Source organism: Enoplosus armatus, chromosome 4 (genome assembly GCF_043641665.1).
Source record: "Enoplosus armatus isolate fEnoArm2 chromosome 4, fEnoArm2.hap1, whole genome shotgun sequence".
Lineage (NCBI taxonomy): Eukaryota > Metazoa > Chordata > Actinopteri > Centrarchiformes > Enoplosidae > Enoplosus > Enoplosus armatus.
In genome coordinates this window covers 3,534,026-3,550,799 of record NC_092183.1, presented here as the reverse complement: position 1 = coordinate 3,550,799, position 16,774 = coordinate 3,534,026, and the positions used below count along the sequence as shown (strand labels likewise).

The 16,774-nt window shown below is 42.4% G+C and overlaps 1 protein-coding gene across 1 annotated transcript in view; it reads left to right on the top strand.

The window, feature by feature from the left end:
* Nucleotides 1-16,774, top strand: part of bmp2k (BMP2 inducible kinase) — a 39,611-nt gene that overhangs the window by 7,595 nt on the left and 15,242 nt on the right. Inside the window, 5 exon segments of the mRNA XM_070904316.1 lie at nt 8,923-9,041; nt 10,622-10,727; nt 11,589-11,731; nt 13,782-13,903; nt 15,514-15,595. Of these exon segments, the coding sequence (XP_070760417.1) occupies nt 8,923-9,041; nt 10,622-10,727; nt 11,589-11,731; nt 13,782-13,903; nt 15,514-15,595 (572 nt within the window).

Sequence of the window (16,774 nt, the reverse complement as noted above, 5' to 3'; positions counted from 1 at the left end):
GCTTATGTGAGTTCACCTGACTACATGACTACACTCGATCGGATGGCGAGTCAGAAGTGATGAATGGTTACCTCACCCTTAACAACACTCCGGCCTGCCAGAGGGTACATGGAATCTGAAAAACATTTTTATAGTATAGTATTATAATTCTAATCCTGTTGTTAACACTTCTTTGTTATGGAGAATCATTTACAGGCATCCATCTATCACAATCAAATGAAACCTTTTCAGAAGGGAAAAGCCAGTCTTATGGCTGTCTGGCTCTGATGGCCGGATTTCAGTCTTTGTTTTGAAGGTGATTGTGTGCTTGTTGGGTGGCATACACTGGAATATGAAATCATTAAAAATGCTATGTAATCTTATGCAAGATTTATAGTTGCCTCTGTGAGATTCATCAGTTCGGTGGTAAAATACATCTCTTTCTGGGTGTAACGTCAAATCAGAGCTACAAAAACATGGTAGGACATGGACTTTCTTATCCGTCCTTATCGGTTGGTGCAAAACGTGGTTCGTCCATGTCAGTTAACGAAGCACCACTGGTCTGCAGCCGACAGAGCCGGTGTGCCTCGTCAAAGTTAAACCTACACTGTATGGCGTGAGTCAAAAGAACTGCTGCTGCACTGAAATTATACTGGCTACTGTATGGTGAGTAATTTATAGTGTTAAAGCGGCTCTACCTGTTGACTTTCCCACCACCACAGCGGCATGTGTTCACGTATGTCCACGCAGCATTTCAAGATGCTGTGATAAAAAAAGGTGATAAAATTACAACTCTTTTTCATCGCAGTCTGGCAGTATCGTAAATTATGCACAGTTTTCATGTTACTGTGATGGGACTACGGGATTTTTGATTGCTCAAAGTCAAAGTTTGTTTTTAGCATTTTTCCCCACTACATTTTCAAAGTCACACCTTGATCCTTTTGGTCTTTTTTGACCGTTAGACTGTGGTCAACATTAATGAACATGAACATACAGCTTTTCATGTCATCTTGGAAAGAGACTTCATCAGATAACCGAACTGATTTAAAGAAGGCAGTCTTTTCCCCTCCACCTTTCTTGTTTTCCTTTTGTACATCAGGATGGTGTTGAACTCACTTCTGACCCTGTTGTTGTCATGTTTTCACCCTTGTGTATCCTTTTCATCCAGCAGCTCCTCTGTCTCCTTCCCAGTCTCATCATAAAGCCTCCAAAGCACAGCCACTTATGTCTGTCAGCTCAGTTGTAAACACTGTTGAGGTAAGATGTATGAGAGCTGACTGCCAGAAGCCTCCAGCTCACTAAGCCCAGGATGTTCAGGCCTACGCTCATCGCTGCACCTCCTCATATCACCTTTTATGGACTTGCTTCTTAGAAAGACTTCTTCACGCACTTGTGTCTGTCTTTTAAAGTGCTTTGCATCTTTCACCTGAGTCAGGCTGGAAATGAGATTGATTGCCCCTGTGCTTAACACATAGGCCAAAGTGGAAGACTGAAAACTGAATAAGGAGGGGGGAGTCGTAGTCCGGGTAGACAGTTTCGTGAGGCATACCACAAAGTGTCTGCAGTGGTGTTTGCAGTTCTCACTTGTGAGGCAGAAGTTACTGTGCAAACCGGAGTTGAGGTGTGTGTCATGGGGGAGATAGGTGAGGTAGATTTGTGGTGATTAAAACAAAGCTGACAGGGCATTGCTCAGAGTTGGGGTTGGCTTTTCGTTGTTTAATAGCCAATATTTCCTTGACTGTTACTGAGGCTTTGCTGTTTGATTTTCCTGTGGCTCTTCTCAGTGTGCTTTCTTCAGCAGGCAGGATTGTTTGTAGGTTTGACTCGTGTTTACTCTTTGAGACTCTGAGATCATTCTTCACCAGTCAGGTTTGGCTGATTTTATTCTGCCCTGACAGCAGTGAGACTTGAGACTGTTCATTCAGTTTGTTTGTCCTTCTGTCTGTCCAACCTCTTTATCTAGTGCGAGATGGTGTTGACAGTTACCAACAAGATTGTGGATGGAGAGAGGATCTCAAAAACCAATGGCTGGATTTCAATTTCAACCTTTGGATAATTATGAGTCACAGAGGATGAATCTTTCTCTGACCTCTTTTGTAGGCCAACATTTCAACATATTCACAACCCAAGGCTGGCTATCAAACCTCAGCACTTATTTGGTACTGACTGAAATGTGTCTGTAGCACAGAGTATCAAAAGCTGAGTGCTGAAAGTTGGCATAAAACACATGGACAGATTTGTAACTTGCGTGTATCTTATGTAGGAAACGTTGCTGTAGTATAAAATGTTGCATGTAACATATTGTGTAATCGAGAAACCAGATTTACATGAATTTTGCTGAAATTTGCAAAGCTTCCTAATGAATAAACCCTTATTTCCTGCCTCTGTGGCCTTTCCTTATAGGTGCCCTGTGAAGTTTTCTTTGTAAACTAACAATAGTTATGTTTACATTCAGTGGTACTCACCAAAATGCATTGTGTGGGTTTTTTTTTTTAGCTCTAGCAAATGCGTTGAATGCATTTCCCTCCTCACAAAACATTTGCAAAGCCGATTTTAGAAGCATTTTAAATCCAGCATTAACTTCCATGTTTATTAGCTTGCAGTCTTTCTTTTGCCTGCCTTTTTTGGTGCATTGCTGCATTTCTTGGCATGTTACCACCACCTGTAGGTCAGTGGAAAAAACGGTCCGTAGCGCTACTAGATGTCCAAAACTCCACAGGGAACCTTTAAATGCCACGCTCAGGACAAATGGCTTTACATATTTTGGACAGTACGTCATCATAGGAAAGAAAGCGAGTGGCAGAGTTTGCTCATGCAATGCTGTCATGCTTAAACTCTGCACTGGTACTAAGCAGATGCACGAGGCACTTTCCAGCTGAAAGTGACCTCTCCATTGTGAGGAAGAGCAGTGTGACGCTGAATACAGAGCAGATGTACCTGTTGGTGTGATGAAGAGAATCAGAGATACTTGAAACCTTTGATTAGATGAGAACCAAGTATTCTTAATGATAATTTAAGATACTGATAATTAATGCACCCCTCTGAATGATCTGGATTCCTTAAAACTATCTTTATCTCTTTCTCTTTTCACCAGCCTTTTTTATGACGAGCAAACGTGTAACATTGAAATGCGGTTAGCGTGCTCATGCTGCTTATGACCAAGTCACTCCCAGATGTTTGAACATTTGCCAGATTGAGGTTTTCAGTTGTTTTCCCCCTCTTGAATGCACCTTTCATTCATTCACTGTAGTCCAGTATGCTTGCAGCATCCCACTATCTCCTCTGTGTTTTGGCAGAGTGCCTCCCTCACCTCCAAATGTTTAAAAATATCTGACCTGCACTAACCTTGGTTATCTCCTTGGTATGGCCGTGCATACTTGACGTGGCCGGAGGAGGAAACTTGAGCGACAGAGCGTTTGTAGCCTTTCCAGTTTGGTTCGGTTAACTGTGGTAAAGAGATGAGAAACGTGCGAGTTAAGTGCAGCGTTATCTTTGTTTATGTTTAACTTGACACAATTAATAATTAACTTGCTATACATTTTAGAATAAAAATGTGTCCATTTCAAACATCTTCATCTATCTAACAACCAAAGCAGGATTTCTACCTTGAAAGGTCCAGAAAAGATGACATGGTGGTGTGGTGTTCTGTCAGGAAAAAGCTTGCCGAGTGCGGAATCTCTCAACTGCTTGCTAAAAGCAAGTACATGCCTATTTCAGGCCGACAACCTATGCCACTGATGCTTCTGTGAGTGTCGTTACACTAACTTTGAGGACTCAAGGGAAACAGATTAAGCAGCGTTCTTAACGGATAGTCGTTAGTTTAAAGTGGGTTACAAGGGCTTGATGTTTGCAAACTGATATGTCTGTCAGTGCCTGAAGAACGTGAAAACTCTCAGGGTGGATGGTCTGTGTTTGGGCTGCAGATGAAAATAAGTATGAAGTATGAAGTATGAAGTGTCCCAGTGTGAAACTGCCAGACATGTGTTGGTTGTACATTTTGAAACATGTTTGCGGCCTCCTTTTACTTTCAGTTATGCAGACTTGTTGTAACTCTAGTTTCAGTTACCGAATGGCATGTTTGGTTACTACATTACCCGGCCAAAGAACAAAAGTACTTCCCGCATTAGTTCTGTATAATTCCAAATCTCAAAGGATTTGCTAAAGCACTGGGGATCAAAAAGTCATTATTGGTAATTAGCAAGAGCAGCTGGCACAGCGTGGCAAACTGGCAAAGACCTTGAAGCCTGTCAATGGAAATCCAAGTCCCACGTTTATTGTGGAAAAATGGCACCTGTCGATCTACATGAAGAATGGAACAATGTTTGTCGTTGGATGATATCTTATTTAGGAATGACACTGCTGAAGTATTTCACCCTATTCATTTAAGTTCAGTGGACAAATTACCAACTTGTCAAGAGTTTTCCCAAAAGGGGATCCCTTTCCAGGTTTAATTCTTCTGAAATAACACTTCAGTAGAAGCCGAGGAAGAAGGCCAAGAGTAGACTTGCTGGCAAAGGGAGGCAGAGAAAACAGTGAATAGTTCCACAAAGCACAGTCCTTACTTTTCATCTGATTTCAAGTATAACCATACAAGTATTCAGATAACCACTTTTACTTATTTTAACTTTTTTGCAAGCTAAAATGCACACTTTTTGTAATGTAGTGCAACCACAGGCTACTTTACATTGTTTTAAGCTAGTTACTCTTATCTTCCAGCTTTGCGACTGTTAAGACGTGTAAGGGAAGTGTTGTGGGTTCATGTTAGGGGATGGGGGCCTCCAGGAGGAAATACCTAAGCCTGCTCCAGATGCTCTCCAAAAGAAATGGCATTCTCGCCTCTTAAAAGCAGCTCCAAAGCCGAAGGAGGCACTTTAGATTGTACAACGTTCTTAGTTTGTAGCTTTTTAACAAGCAGAGATGTCATGCTAACTCACGTATAAAGCTGTGCGTTGAAATGAGTGACATCGACAGAGAGAGAGAGAGATGAACAGAGAGTCTCGGTCAGAGTGGTCTGTTATCACAGATGACGAGTGCTTCAGAGGAACAACATCTGTGCCTTGTGAGCAGAAACCATAAATGTATCATCTCTGTTTGCTGCATGTTACTAAATCCTCTAATCCTCCCTCTTTGAGACACTCCTCTACCACTTCTGAAGTTTTTTTTTTCTCTTTTGCCTATATCACAAGGCATGCTGAGTATCTGTTTTGCAAAGGCTGTTGAGATCCTCTTTCACAGGCTGTCATGTGGGCTGCCTGTGACTGTCCTAGTTAGTCAGGCTTTGCAGTGATGTCAGGGTCCCTAGCGCTGGATGCAGGGCCGGGGAAAATTCTCCAGTAATTACAGCCCTTGCTCAGTACCAGGCTTTAATGTCAGTACCCCCCCTCCTTTCTTCTTGGCCTGATGGATTTGGGGTTTTCCTCTCAACTGTCACTGACAACTGACCATGTCCTCACAGTGAAGTGCTTCTATCCCCTCTCCACAGTGCAGCCAGCTAACAGACGAGCAGCAGGAGGGGAGGTACAATAACAGTGAGATGTGACTAATGGCCGCTGAGTACTGAGGTTAGACATGCCCATCAGTGATGCTTTAATACACTGAAAGGATTCAGTTACACTCCTGTGCACAGGAAACTTGCTTTGATGCATTATCAGTCTGTGCATCAGTCTGACTTGAAGCAAGTCGTCATCTGTTAACAAAACAGGTGACAGCAAGTCATTCTGCTGTAGTGAGTTAAAGATTGCATGAGACTGTGAGGACATGAGAAGGCAGATGATTCATGAAATATGGAATAAAAATGTGCAGATTTATTAGACCTCAGTAAACCTCTCAAAAGAGCTACAGCCTTTTGGCTCTTACATTTTAACTAACTAAGCTACAAAAGTCATAAATAAGTTGATATTTAAGATGTGGAAGGATAAAGAGAAAAGAATAAAACGCAAAGGATTGACTTTCTACTAATTTCTAGATATATTACATGTTTGCTTTGCTAAATGGTTCCCTTTCACTGCTAAAAAAAACGGGAATATTTTATAAAAAAAAAAGAAAACATGAGGATGAAAATTGGATGAAATCTCCTCTTTATTTTTCGTAGAATTTTTTCATAAGTCATTGATGTCGGGAATTGTTATCTCTGTTTCGAGGGAGTCTCTGCTCTGAAGGTATTTGCATTCCTCACGTTCATTGTTTGACGTAGCATGTTAGTGTTTGCATCTGTGTAGCCAGTGTCAGTTAGTCCAGACAGCTATGTTGTTGTCATTGGTTGAAGCCAGTCTCCTGTACAGTGAGGGACCTTTTGTATTGTTTAGGGGTCCCTTATTTGTCCAAGAAGTTGGTATGCTGGGCACAAAGCCCCTCTAAAACAAATCATTCCATCCAGAGCCACTCAAGAGAATAATACACTCAAAAGCGTACCACTTCCGTGGCTGGCATAGTCATGGGCGGCAACAAAAGCCCCAGGGTGGTGATTTAGTGAGAACCTGATCCTGGAGCATGTGGGACTGGCCCCAGTCAGTCCCAGAGCAGGCAGACATAAAGCGTTTGGTAGGATGGCCCAGGCTGAGGCCTCTGTTGTCTCTTAACTTTCCAAAAGCCACCTCCCCTCCGGAGAGTCAACACCGGCTGCCAGGATCTGTGAAATAGTCGGTTTCTAATGACCGACAGATAACAGCTGGTGTCGGGGGATCTCTGGAAGGATTGTCATGAATTCAGTTTAAGGATGTGACCTTGTCATGAGCTGTCCGACACTTTCATAACTGAGTTTTGTAGTTAATTGTAGACCGTAACAAGATGCTTGTAGTTGGGGCATCGTGGAGATGGGTCGTAGACAAGAGATGGGCAGATTATTCGCTCCAGTTGCAGATCTCTGACTGGAATATTCGTCTGAGATCACACGTGTTGTTTGTGCACCTCTAAGCCTCCTCTAGGTTAAGGCAACACAGTGGGAGTGGATTTAGTTGGGATGTTAAGTGTAGCTCTCCACTTTGTTCAGTTTTCTGTTTTTGAGCAAAGGTTAGCTGTTCTTTTGCATCTCGTCCATGCATGCTTAAACAAGCTGCTCTTTTCTGCCTCTTCGCCCGAGCAAATGGATTTCACCTTGTCATCCGGCCCATGCAACCCCCACATGTTCTTGCCTCCATTCTTGATTTAAGTTTGATCTTTACCACGTCTGCATCCTCTATCTTTGTGTCAAAGAAGTACATAAAGCTTGAGATTTGTCCAAGTTGACTCACAGGTAGCTTTTTCTTATACGGCAGGGTCATGAAGCAGACTCTGCATCACATAAAGTCATAAATAAGTGCATCCTGCGGTTTTTAAAAGTAGCTCTTTCACAAGACTGTCATGATTCAGGTTTCTGCCTAAAGTTCACTCTCACCCCCCCCCCCCCCAAGTCTCTGGATGGCTCTGTGCTCAACTGCCCTTTTTTTTTTTTTTTTATAGGAAATCAATTTAAGCCTGGCTCACAGTTTGGAGTGACCATCAAGCTAACCTTAGCACACAGGGCAGACCAAGGCAAATCGATGAACAGCATCCAGCGTAAACAACTTTGGCTCTTGTACTTTGTTTTGCCTCAGTTGGGTCTTTTTTTGAGATGGCAGCAGGTCTGAGGATACAACTGCTGGGTAGCTCCATTCACACAGGCAGCAAATATCTTTTTATTCTGTTACAATATTTTAACTATTCTAATTTAGTTATTGCAAGTCAATTCGCTGACACATCTCTGCTCCTGTGTCATGTTTCCTTTGCAGTGGGCATTTGATGTCATTCTGTGTACGTTACCCATTTCAGCAGCATCAGCTCAACGTTTTATAAGCTGCTTGTTTTGTCGTCTCATCAGCAGTTTGTATTTTTCATTGTCTTTGTTCTGGTTTTTATCATTTGTCTATATATGCAGCTAACCTGACCTTGTGGCTGTCAGCAGTAGAGGTGCTAATCTAAGATCCTGCTCATTGTTGATGCCTCTGCAAAAAAAAACAGAATAGCCAGAATAATCAATCCCAGTCATTTACACTATCGAATGCTCTGCCTTGCTTTATCAGCTGCAGCTCTGCTATAGCAGGTTGTCTTTTGTCTCATTAGCTGCCTCTTCATCCCTCTGTGCTGCAGAATAGCATCAGTCACTCCTTCTAATCCAATGATGTCTGCTACGGTAACTCACTGTTGTGACTACTTACAAGCAAACACTACGCTTTAGTTTGTTTATGTTTGCTTTGTCTGACTTTCTGCCTGTTTAGTGCCACACTCAGAGACGTAACCTGCGTGAATCATTTGTACTTTGGGGGTTTTCGTGTTGCACTGTCCCCACGTATTGCTGAGATCTGTTTAAACGTAGTGTTGATGCACTCTTCAATGAAGGCCTTTGTGCCCACTGGTCACTTCACCCCCCCCCCTTCCCATCTGCTCATTCAACCCAAATCCATGCTGTTTTTCAGCTGACCTAAGGTAACTTATTGGGCAACAAGCGCGCTATTGTTGATCCTTTCTTTCTCTTCCTCAGCCGGTGGACTTTGATGCCCACCACTCAGTGACTGAGTGAAGCCCTCCTAATGAGACTGGGGACTGTCCCATCACAGTGCTAGTGTCCACTCACCCAGAGAAGCACACAGGACAGTGACAACAGCTACTGGTCCCCCAGCTAAGCACCATGTCCCTGTCAACAGACAACTGAACCACTTGAGCATTAAAGTGTCTGTTTATGGGCAGCAAAATGAGATGTTTGGGGTTTTGATTCACCATGTATGTGTTAAGTTAGTTTGCGACGTGGAAGTTAACCTTAAGTCTTAGACTCTTAGTCTCATGTGAGCATTGTTTAATTTATCCTTAATGGTAAATGAGCAATATGTCTCTGAGTGAACCCTGATAACCATTACCCCATAAAATACGTTTTATTTTCAGCAAAGTGTGCTGATGTAATGCTAACTTCTTGTCGTCTTGTTTTTTTTCCAGGAGGCTTCTCGGTGGTGTTTCTGGCTCGTACGCACAGCGGTGTCCGCTGCGCTCTCAAAAGGATGTATGTCAACAACGTCCCGGACCTAAATGTCTACAAGAGAGAGATCACTATCATGGTGAGAGCAGCATCACAGACATTATCTCTCAAGTCTTCCTGCTTGTCTTTATTGTCTATTGTCTTTATTTAGTTTTGTCAAACTGCATTTACTTTCAGTCCTTCCCTGGCTGGAAAATGAATTTCTCTCATTTTTTGTGCAAAGAGGGCTTAATTTGCACTTGAAGACGCTGTGCTCATTATCTGAAAATTTCACGAGGGCATTCTCAGTTTTCAGGTGTATAATTTAAGCACATGATTCGTGTTTCTAATGGGACACAAGCCCTCATAAAGACGCACGCTCTCATGAAGCAAGGTGCATAGAAATGGCTTGATGCCATCTTTCTTACCCATCCTGTTTTCCAGCATTTCCAGTCTGGCAAGAGCGAAAGGCTTTTGGCTGTGGGCTGGGTGACATTGTATTAATGCACCTGGTCCATTGACAAACACTTTTGATCTGCCACACAGAGCTGGCACTGCCATGTTTACTGCAGATGATTCAAGGTGTTTAGTGTCATTTAAAGTTAAATATTCTCAGTTATTCTGCAATCTACCAGAACATGTACGACTTGGATAACAGCAGATGTTTCGTCTTGAACGTTTGACCCCAGTGTGTCAGTGAACAGCTCACTCTTAGCTGTTTGGCCAGCTTTGTGTGTCTGTTCATTGCCTCATCAGCTGTGTAATAGTCACCCACACAGACCCACACACACACAGCTGACCTTAAACATTGACACAGCCCGGCCTGTTGGGACGTAGCCTTAGGTGTGTCGGTTTCCACAACACACAGCGGTCTCTCTTCTCATGCTGGCATTTAGCAACCAACCAACAAACAAAAACACGGGGATGCTTTAATCCCCCGAATGAATTAATGTAAGAAAGATTAATGGAGTTAAGAGATCGGCTTGGTGGAAGAACATGAAAGAATATAAAAAGTTACTTGACTGTTAAGACAAGACTGGACTGAATTCAGCTTGATGTTGAACTATTTGAGATCACTGGCATTTTTTCTTTGGTCTCAGATTTGGATATGGTTTCCATAGATCTACACTGCTCATACATAGTGAAGTGTAAAGAACTGTCATAGGGACTCACAAGTAGCTTGTTTATGAGGCAGAATTTAAGTTTGTGTTCTTCAAAGTTTGACATGTTGGTGTTTTTTACTGCACTAAACAAATCTGTTTAAAATGTCTGCAACTTCAGGCAATCTAATTGGTTTATCTGTAACTTATCTAACATGATTGATTTGTCTGTCCTCTTTAATGCACTTTACATTCGTTGTTGCTTATACCACTTACAAAGACACAAAGAAGCGTCCCACTGCTGAACAAATATAGCAGAAATGCTAAAAGTCCAGAAAAGTCCAAACATGAACACTCATCAGCATTTACTGAAAGGGGCAAAAGTGTGTGTACACAACCCTCATATATCCTTTGTAATCGCCTCAATAGCTACCTTGTATTTTTAGTTTTTTGAGGTGTGTGCAGTTGGAGCTGTAGTAGACAGACAGCTTCCATATTTAGTACTATCTTTATTTCTTCTTGCTCAATACTTTTGTGTCTTTCTGTCCTGATCAGTTCCATCTTTTCATCCCGTCTGTAGAAGGAGCTGTCAGGCCATAAGAACATTGTCGGCTACCTGGACTCCACAATCAATGCAGTGTCAGACAGCGTCTGGGAGGTCCTGATCCTCATGGAGTACTGTAAAGGTACAGCGTCTCTGTTTGTGAATACACACATGATCTGAAACCACGATATGACCACCATGTTTTATACTCATTCACAGTTCAGCCTCATTGAAGTTGTGGTTTTTGTTTGTAATATCTGACGTTCTCTCTGAGTTTTATTTGGGTCTGGGTTTTGGTACAAATAAACTAAATGAAATGAATGAATGATTTGAGTTTTATATGTTTTTGGTCCTGTCATATACTGTAGTAAAGATGATGAATGGTGTTTGGTCTTCGAATTCACCAACTGTCTACGTTTAGTTTACCGGGCTATATTGTTAAAGTTGCTCTTAGATAAAAAGTCTGTTGTTTACATGCAAACATTACTCTGGTTACTGAGAATAACCCGATAGTTAGATGAAGCCTTTACATGGTGACGTATTTTGTTTACTTAGAAAGGAACATTGATCCTGCTCATGGCCGTCTGGTAACAGACCCAGTACGACAAAAACATTTGGACTTTTCTGGCACACGTGTTATTGTCCTTGAAATGTTATGCTGCGTGTAAGCTAAAAGCAGAAGGTACTATCATGTACTCAAACAACATGTGCCATTTCCCTTTTTTTTGTTTTGTGTCTTATTGTTGTTATGGTCACAAAATATGACCGTAGCTGACTTATACTGATAGCTAAAAATAGCTAAAGATGTAAGCATTTAGATACCATTCGCCATAATTTAAATATTGAGTTTTAATCAAGTCAACTTGAGGGTGTAGAATGTAAGAATACAGGACAACTGAAAAATATCCACATTGGAAAAGTTTGTTTGCAATTTTCAAAACACCAAACATGCTGGCGTGTATTGGTGCTGTGTTGAATCCTAAAGCTGTCCTCTCTCCCCCAGCTGGTCAGGTGGTGAAGCAGATGAACCAGCGGTTGAACGTGGGCTTCAGCGAGGCCGAGGTCCTCACCATTTTCTGTGACACCTGCGAGGCCGTGGCTCGCCTGCATCAATGCAAGACACCCATCATCCACAGAGACCTCAAGGTGACGAGGGAATTACTCCCTTTCTCTCCCTTCACCTTAATTTACCGGTCAGATGCAACTATTGATTCTTTTCATTATCAGTGCTTTTTTGATTTTATAAAATGTCAGAGCCCAAAGTCACATCTTCAGATTGCGTGTTTTCTTAGACCAACTGTCCAAACCCGAAATATTTTCAATTTACAGAGATATTTAATAAAGAAACACAATCTGCAGACAGAGAATTCTCTGAATATCTGCTTGATAAACAAGCTATCTAGTTTCTACATTCACCCAGTAGGTCTTTTAAGGTCTTTGGGAAAAAGGGAAAATTGATATTCCTGGAAACAGGAAGAGAATCGGTGAAAGAATAACCGGCGAGTTAGTCACCTACAAACTTCCTGAACTGAAACCAAAAGATGTCTCAATTCTACCCGCACGCAAGTTGTGAAGCGTGGTGCTCTGCACAACATCCACAGCAATGGATCAAAAGGAGGAACGTGTTGTTTATTAAATTTAATGTCAGAAGATGTTTAGAAGCATGAGTGATGTGAATCTGCTTGGTCAGCAGAACTTCACTTCACAGCTCGCTCTAACTCCTCTGCTTCCTCTTACGTTCCCCCGCTTCCTCCAGCTCGTTCTCTTATTTCCTCTCCTTCCTCTCATCCGATACCCCCCCCCCCCCCCCTTTGTTGCTCATCCACCTCCTTTTCCTCTTTCTCCTCCACCTACTCCTGTAAGAGCACCACACTCACTCTTGGCACAGGCCACGGTAGCTGGTACATCTTGAAATTCCTCACTAGCTGTCAGCTAACTTGATTGTGGGTGGTAATTTCCCACCCTGGTTAAATTCTCCTCAGTGCCCCATCACTGGGCCGCTGTACTCTGTCCAGTTGGACAGGCCTCTAAACAGTGCGGTCCCTTCAGCTCCACAGGCCTGTCCTCTGTTCGCTGTCTGTGTCTATCTGTTCAGCCTACATGGCTTACATAACATCGCAGGGACACAAAAGACCAAGGAGGCCCAGTCACGCATTGCCAGGGGAAGTGAGAGTGCAAAAAAAGCCCCTTAACCCTGAGCTGTCAACAGTATTGAGACACTTTCATTAGCTCAGTTTTCCTTTTGGAGAGTTTGAAATCTTTTTGGTCTCTCATCCTCTTCTGTGTCACGTCTCCTACAAATGCCTTACTGGCTTTCTATTTTCAGGTGTTCACTTTTTAAATGTTACGTCTTTATGCCCTTGTTGCCCTTTCAGCCAGTCTCGTCTGTCTGTTTCTCTGTCTTTGCTGCTTGTTTGCCATCTTTCCTCCACCTGCCTTCATTTATTTCTATCGTTTGGTCAATTATTCCTCATACTGGTTTTCCTTTGCCTGGGTCCAGACCTTTGAATCCTCCCACTCCACCGAGTTGACGGCTTCTCGTCTGGCATCGTGACATGAAAGAACAGCTTCTCAGTTGAAAAGCGATCGATTCAATGAGCTCGCAGGGGGACTGGCGATCAGTGCCACGGGCGGGACTAACTCCTGTTATCATGCTTGGAATCTCTCTGCCGTGGCCCTAAAATAAAAGTATTATCTCAAAATCGAGACCTTTTTAAACAAAAAAGAAACGCATCTGATAACCTACAAATAAGAAACAGACCCGTTTTTAAATTTGCCTTCTGTCTACTGGGCCACAGAACAGCTAATGATGGGACTCCTCTGGCAGAATTAGTTTAACGAAGCCTTCTCTCACTACTCCATCGCTGTGTGTTAAATCAGTGTTGGGTGTTGGTGTGGGATTTGTGAGGTTTTACAAGCGACTTTATCCACTAATTGTCATCCATGTCCATTATGATGTAATTGGGGATGAGCTTCGGCTAGGGTTGTTTGTTTGTTCGTCTGTCTGTCACAAACTATTTCACAGCTAATGTGATTTTGAAAGAGTGAATGCGTCTCAATCATGACCACAGTCTTCCTTTTGCGAATTTGTACAGAACGCAGAGCTGTTTGGTCATTGTCAATTAATGCCTTTGCAATATTTGAGTCATGTTTTCTTAAAATGTCTAAACCCTCTGTCTGTTTGTTTTTTTATCAGGTTGAAAACATCCTGCTAAATGACCAGGGAAATTATGTGCTATGTGACTTTGGCAGTGCCACTCACAAGGTTTTGCTGCCACATAAAGATGGAGTGACCGCCGTGGAGGACGAGATTAAGAAGTAAGTTTTAGCGTCAGTGAAAGACGAGTTCACGTGTCACTCAGTACAGTAGTTGGTAAAACCATAATATTTACCTGCCACTTCTATATTCTGGCTGCTGGAACATTATTGTTTTACTTGTCATGTAGTGGTGGTGTGTGAAGTTGACACCGTCACGTGAAAGACCAGCATATAGTGGGCCTTTTGCATCACAGGAACTTTGGGACTGGAAACTTTTGAAAAGCCAGGACTGTTTTAAGAAAAGCAGGAACTTTACCTGCATTTCACCTGCAGAAAATGTGTTGTTTCAGTTTTAGTTCCTGCCCCCCAAAGAGTCCCTGCTTCTGAGAGAGTGCTGATGGAGTTTGCACTACTGAATGTCGCTGACTGGTCAATTGATTGCCTTAAGATTGTTACATGGATTGTGGGATGGAAATGTCTTTCATGCTCTTCAGATGCAGTGGAAATGCGAACAGGAAAGCACAAAAGGGACTTGTAGTTTCTAATTTAGTTTCTGGATCTCCTCAATTCCTGGAGGTGGTGTGTGGCCCTCCTTTGTGGTCACAACTCCTGCTCTTTGGCTTTGCGGTGTCTGATGCAGTGTTAGTGTGTGTATTCTATCTGTGTAGTGTCAAATCACAGATCTGGCATGTTAACGTTTCCCACATTTATAGCTGCAATAAAGCGCAGTGTGTGCTGCTTATCGGCAGTATATCACCACGTGTAAACTCTGTCTTCATGACACTGGTCGTACAGAAACCATCAGTCCTCTGAACTGTGGTGACTGTTTGCATTTTCATAACTCAGCTGGGTTTATTCCAAACACAACCAGCTGCTTTGATTATTATCAGAATGACTGAGTAGAAAACAAACACTCTCTGTTACTCCGAAAGGTGAACTAGGCAGGCAGCCTTTGCTGGAAGGCTGCATCATCAAAGAAAAATGTGTTTCGGCAGTGGTGAGAGAAATACTCAGAGCCTTTAGTACTCTATTACATCTGTCCAGCTGCAACTGTTTTGGTTCACTCTCACCGCTCTCATAGCGTCATTTTTGGCTGCAGCAGGCAACTGTTTTCAGGGAAAGAGCTCTATAAAAACCCACAGTGCACGCACCAAAAGGCAGACAGACACAGTTAGAGACTAGCTGGTGAATATAGTGGAGCATTTAGCAGCTGAAGAGCCAGATACCTCCATCAGGAGTTGGTAGAGACCAAAAAACGGAGCTAAAGGAGAGGAAACTTGTTTCTGATGTCCCCAAGTGGCCAAAAAGAAACCAGTTACTGCAGGTTTAATGATGCATTAACATATAAACAGCATTTTAATATTGTAGCTGCTTGAGGTGGAGCTAATTTTAACTTTTATATATTGGGTAATTTAATCTATATCAATTCATAAAGTTTTTTTTCACATTTTTTCATTTTTTTTTAATGTAAAATCATTTTACAAGTAACTATAGCTGGCAAAGAATACACTACAGTAAAACAATACAATATTTCCCTTTTTAAAATGTGGTGAAGTATTAAGAACAAGTACCTCGAGACTGTGCTGAAGTACATTACTTTAGTAAATGTACTGCTTAGTCATTTAAACTTTGACCTGCCGTTGACTGCTTCCTGTTGTTGTATCTCACAGGTACACAACCCTTTCATATCGGGCGCCGGAGATGATTAACTTGTACGCAGGGAAAGCCATCACCACTAAGGCTGATATATGGGTAAGGTCCTACTTTGTGTGTGTGTACAGTAACTGTGTGTGTGTGTGTGTGTGGTGTGTGTGTGTGTTATGCACCCTGCAGGGCTGGTTTGTCCTGGCAGTGTCCTGGGCGTCACTCTGCTCCGACAGGTTCCTCTTCTCTCTGTCTGTCTCCAGGCTCACCCCGAGCTGTTTACGTCCACCAGCTCTCCAACAGCGTTTTTCCCTCATAAAACATTAAGCAACAACATTCACAACAAAGCCAGGACCCCGCCTCCTCCTATTCCTCCCTCCTTGCTGCCTGTCCTCTTCTTTTTTTTCCCCCTCCCTTTGAGATAATTAGGCCCAGTTGAGGACCTTTATTAGCTTGTGTGAAATAGGCCTTTTATAGGTGCGAGGTGGAGAGGCAGGAACAAGGACTTGGACAGCAGCCATTTTGAGGAGTGCTGTAAATTGATGCACTGAAACCCAGGGAGTTAAAACAGCCGGCGTGTAAAGATGTGGCTGTTGATTGGACACTTTGTGCATACAAACATGTGCACTTTGCTTGGGTCTGTTCCCGTTTTGTTGTTGTACAACTTTGAATCAAGACGCAAAAAGACGAGTGTTGCTGAAATGATCAGTTGTTCCAGATGTTTTTTTTATTATTAAGAAACGCTTCTTTTATGTGCACCAAAATATTTAAACATATGAGCATACTCTATGTAAATCAGTGCAAATTAAAATACACATGACACTACCAAACCAAAAACAGATATTCAAATATCTTCCCTCAAACAAAACACTGGTGCCTATCAAAGCTGTCAGCCAAGTTTCAGTGAAAGGGGTCTCCCTCTTTTCCAAGTACAATGTTTTTTTTCAGCCATTGAAACCAGTCTTTTCATGTTTAATGAACCTGCCACTGTGGATAAATCTGTATGAGTCTGCACTGGCAGTTATATGTGTGTGTGTACATTAGCAAATGAATAAACAGAAGCTTTAAATAGGCCTCTGGTTGTAGGAAGACAACTACTGTGAGACGTACAACAAAAACAGCAGCTTCCTGTGGACTACCCCCTGCATTCCCACTTCCTGTTCTATGTTTAGCCAGTTTGAAACTCTGCTGTTTTATACATTGTCCCTCACACAAACGTTGTGCATTTATCCATTCGTTTTGGGGTTTGTTGGCAGATATGCTGTCTGACTCAGATTAGGAGTTAAG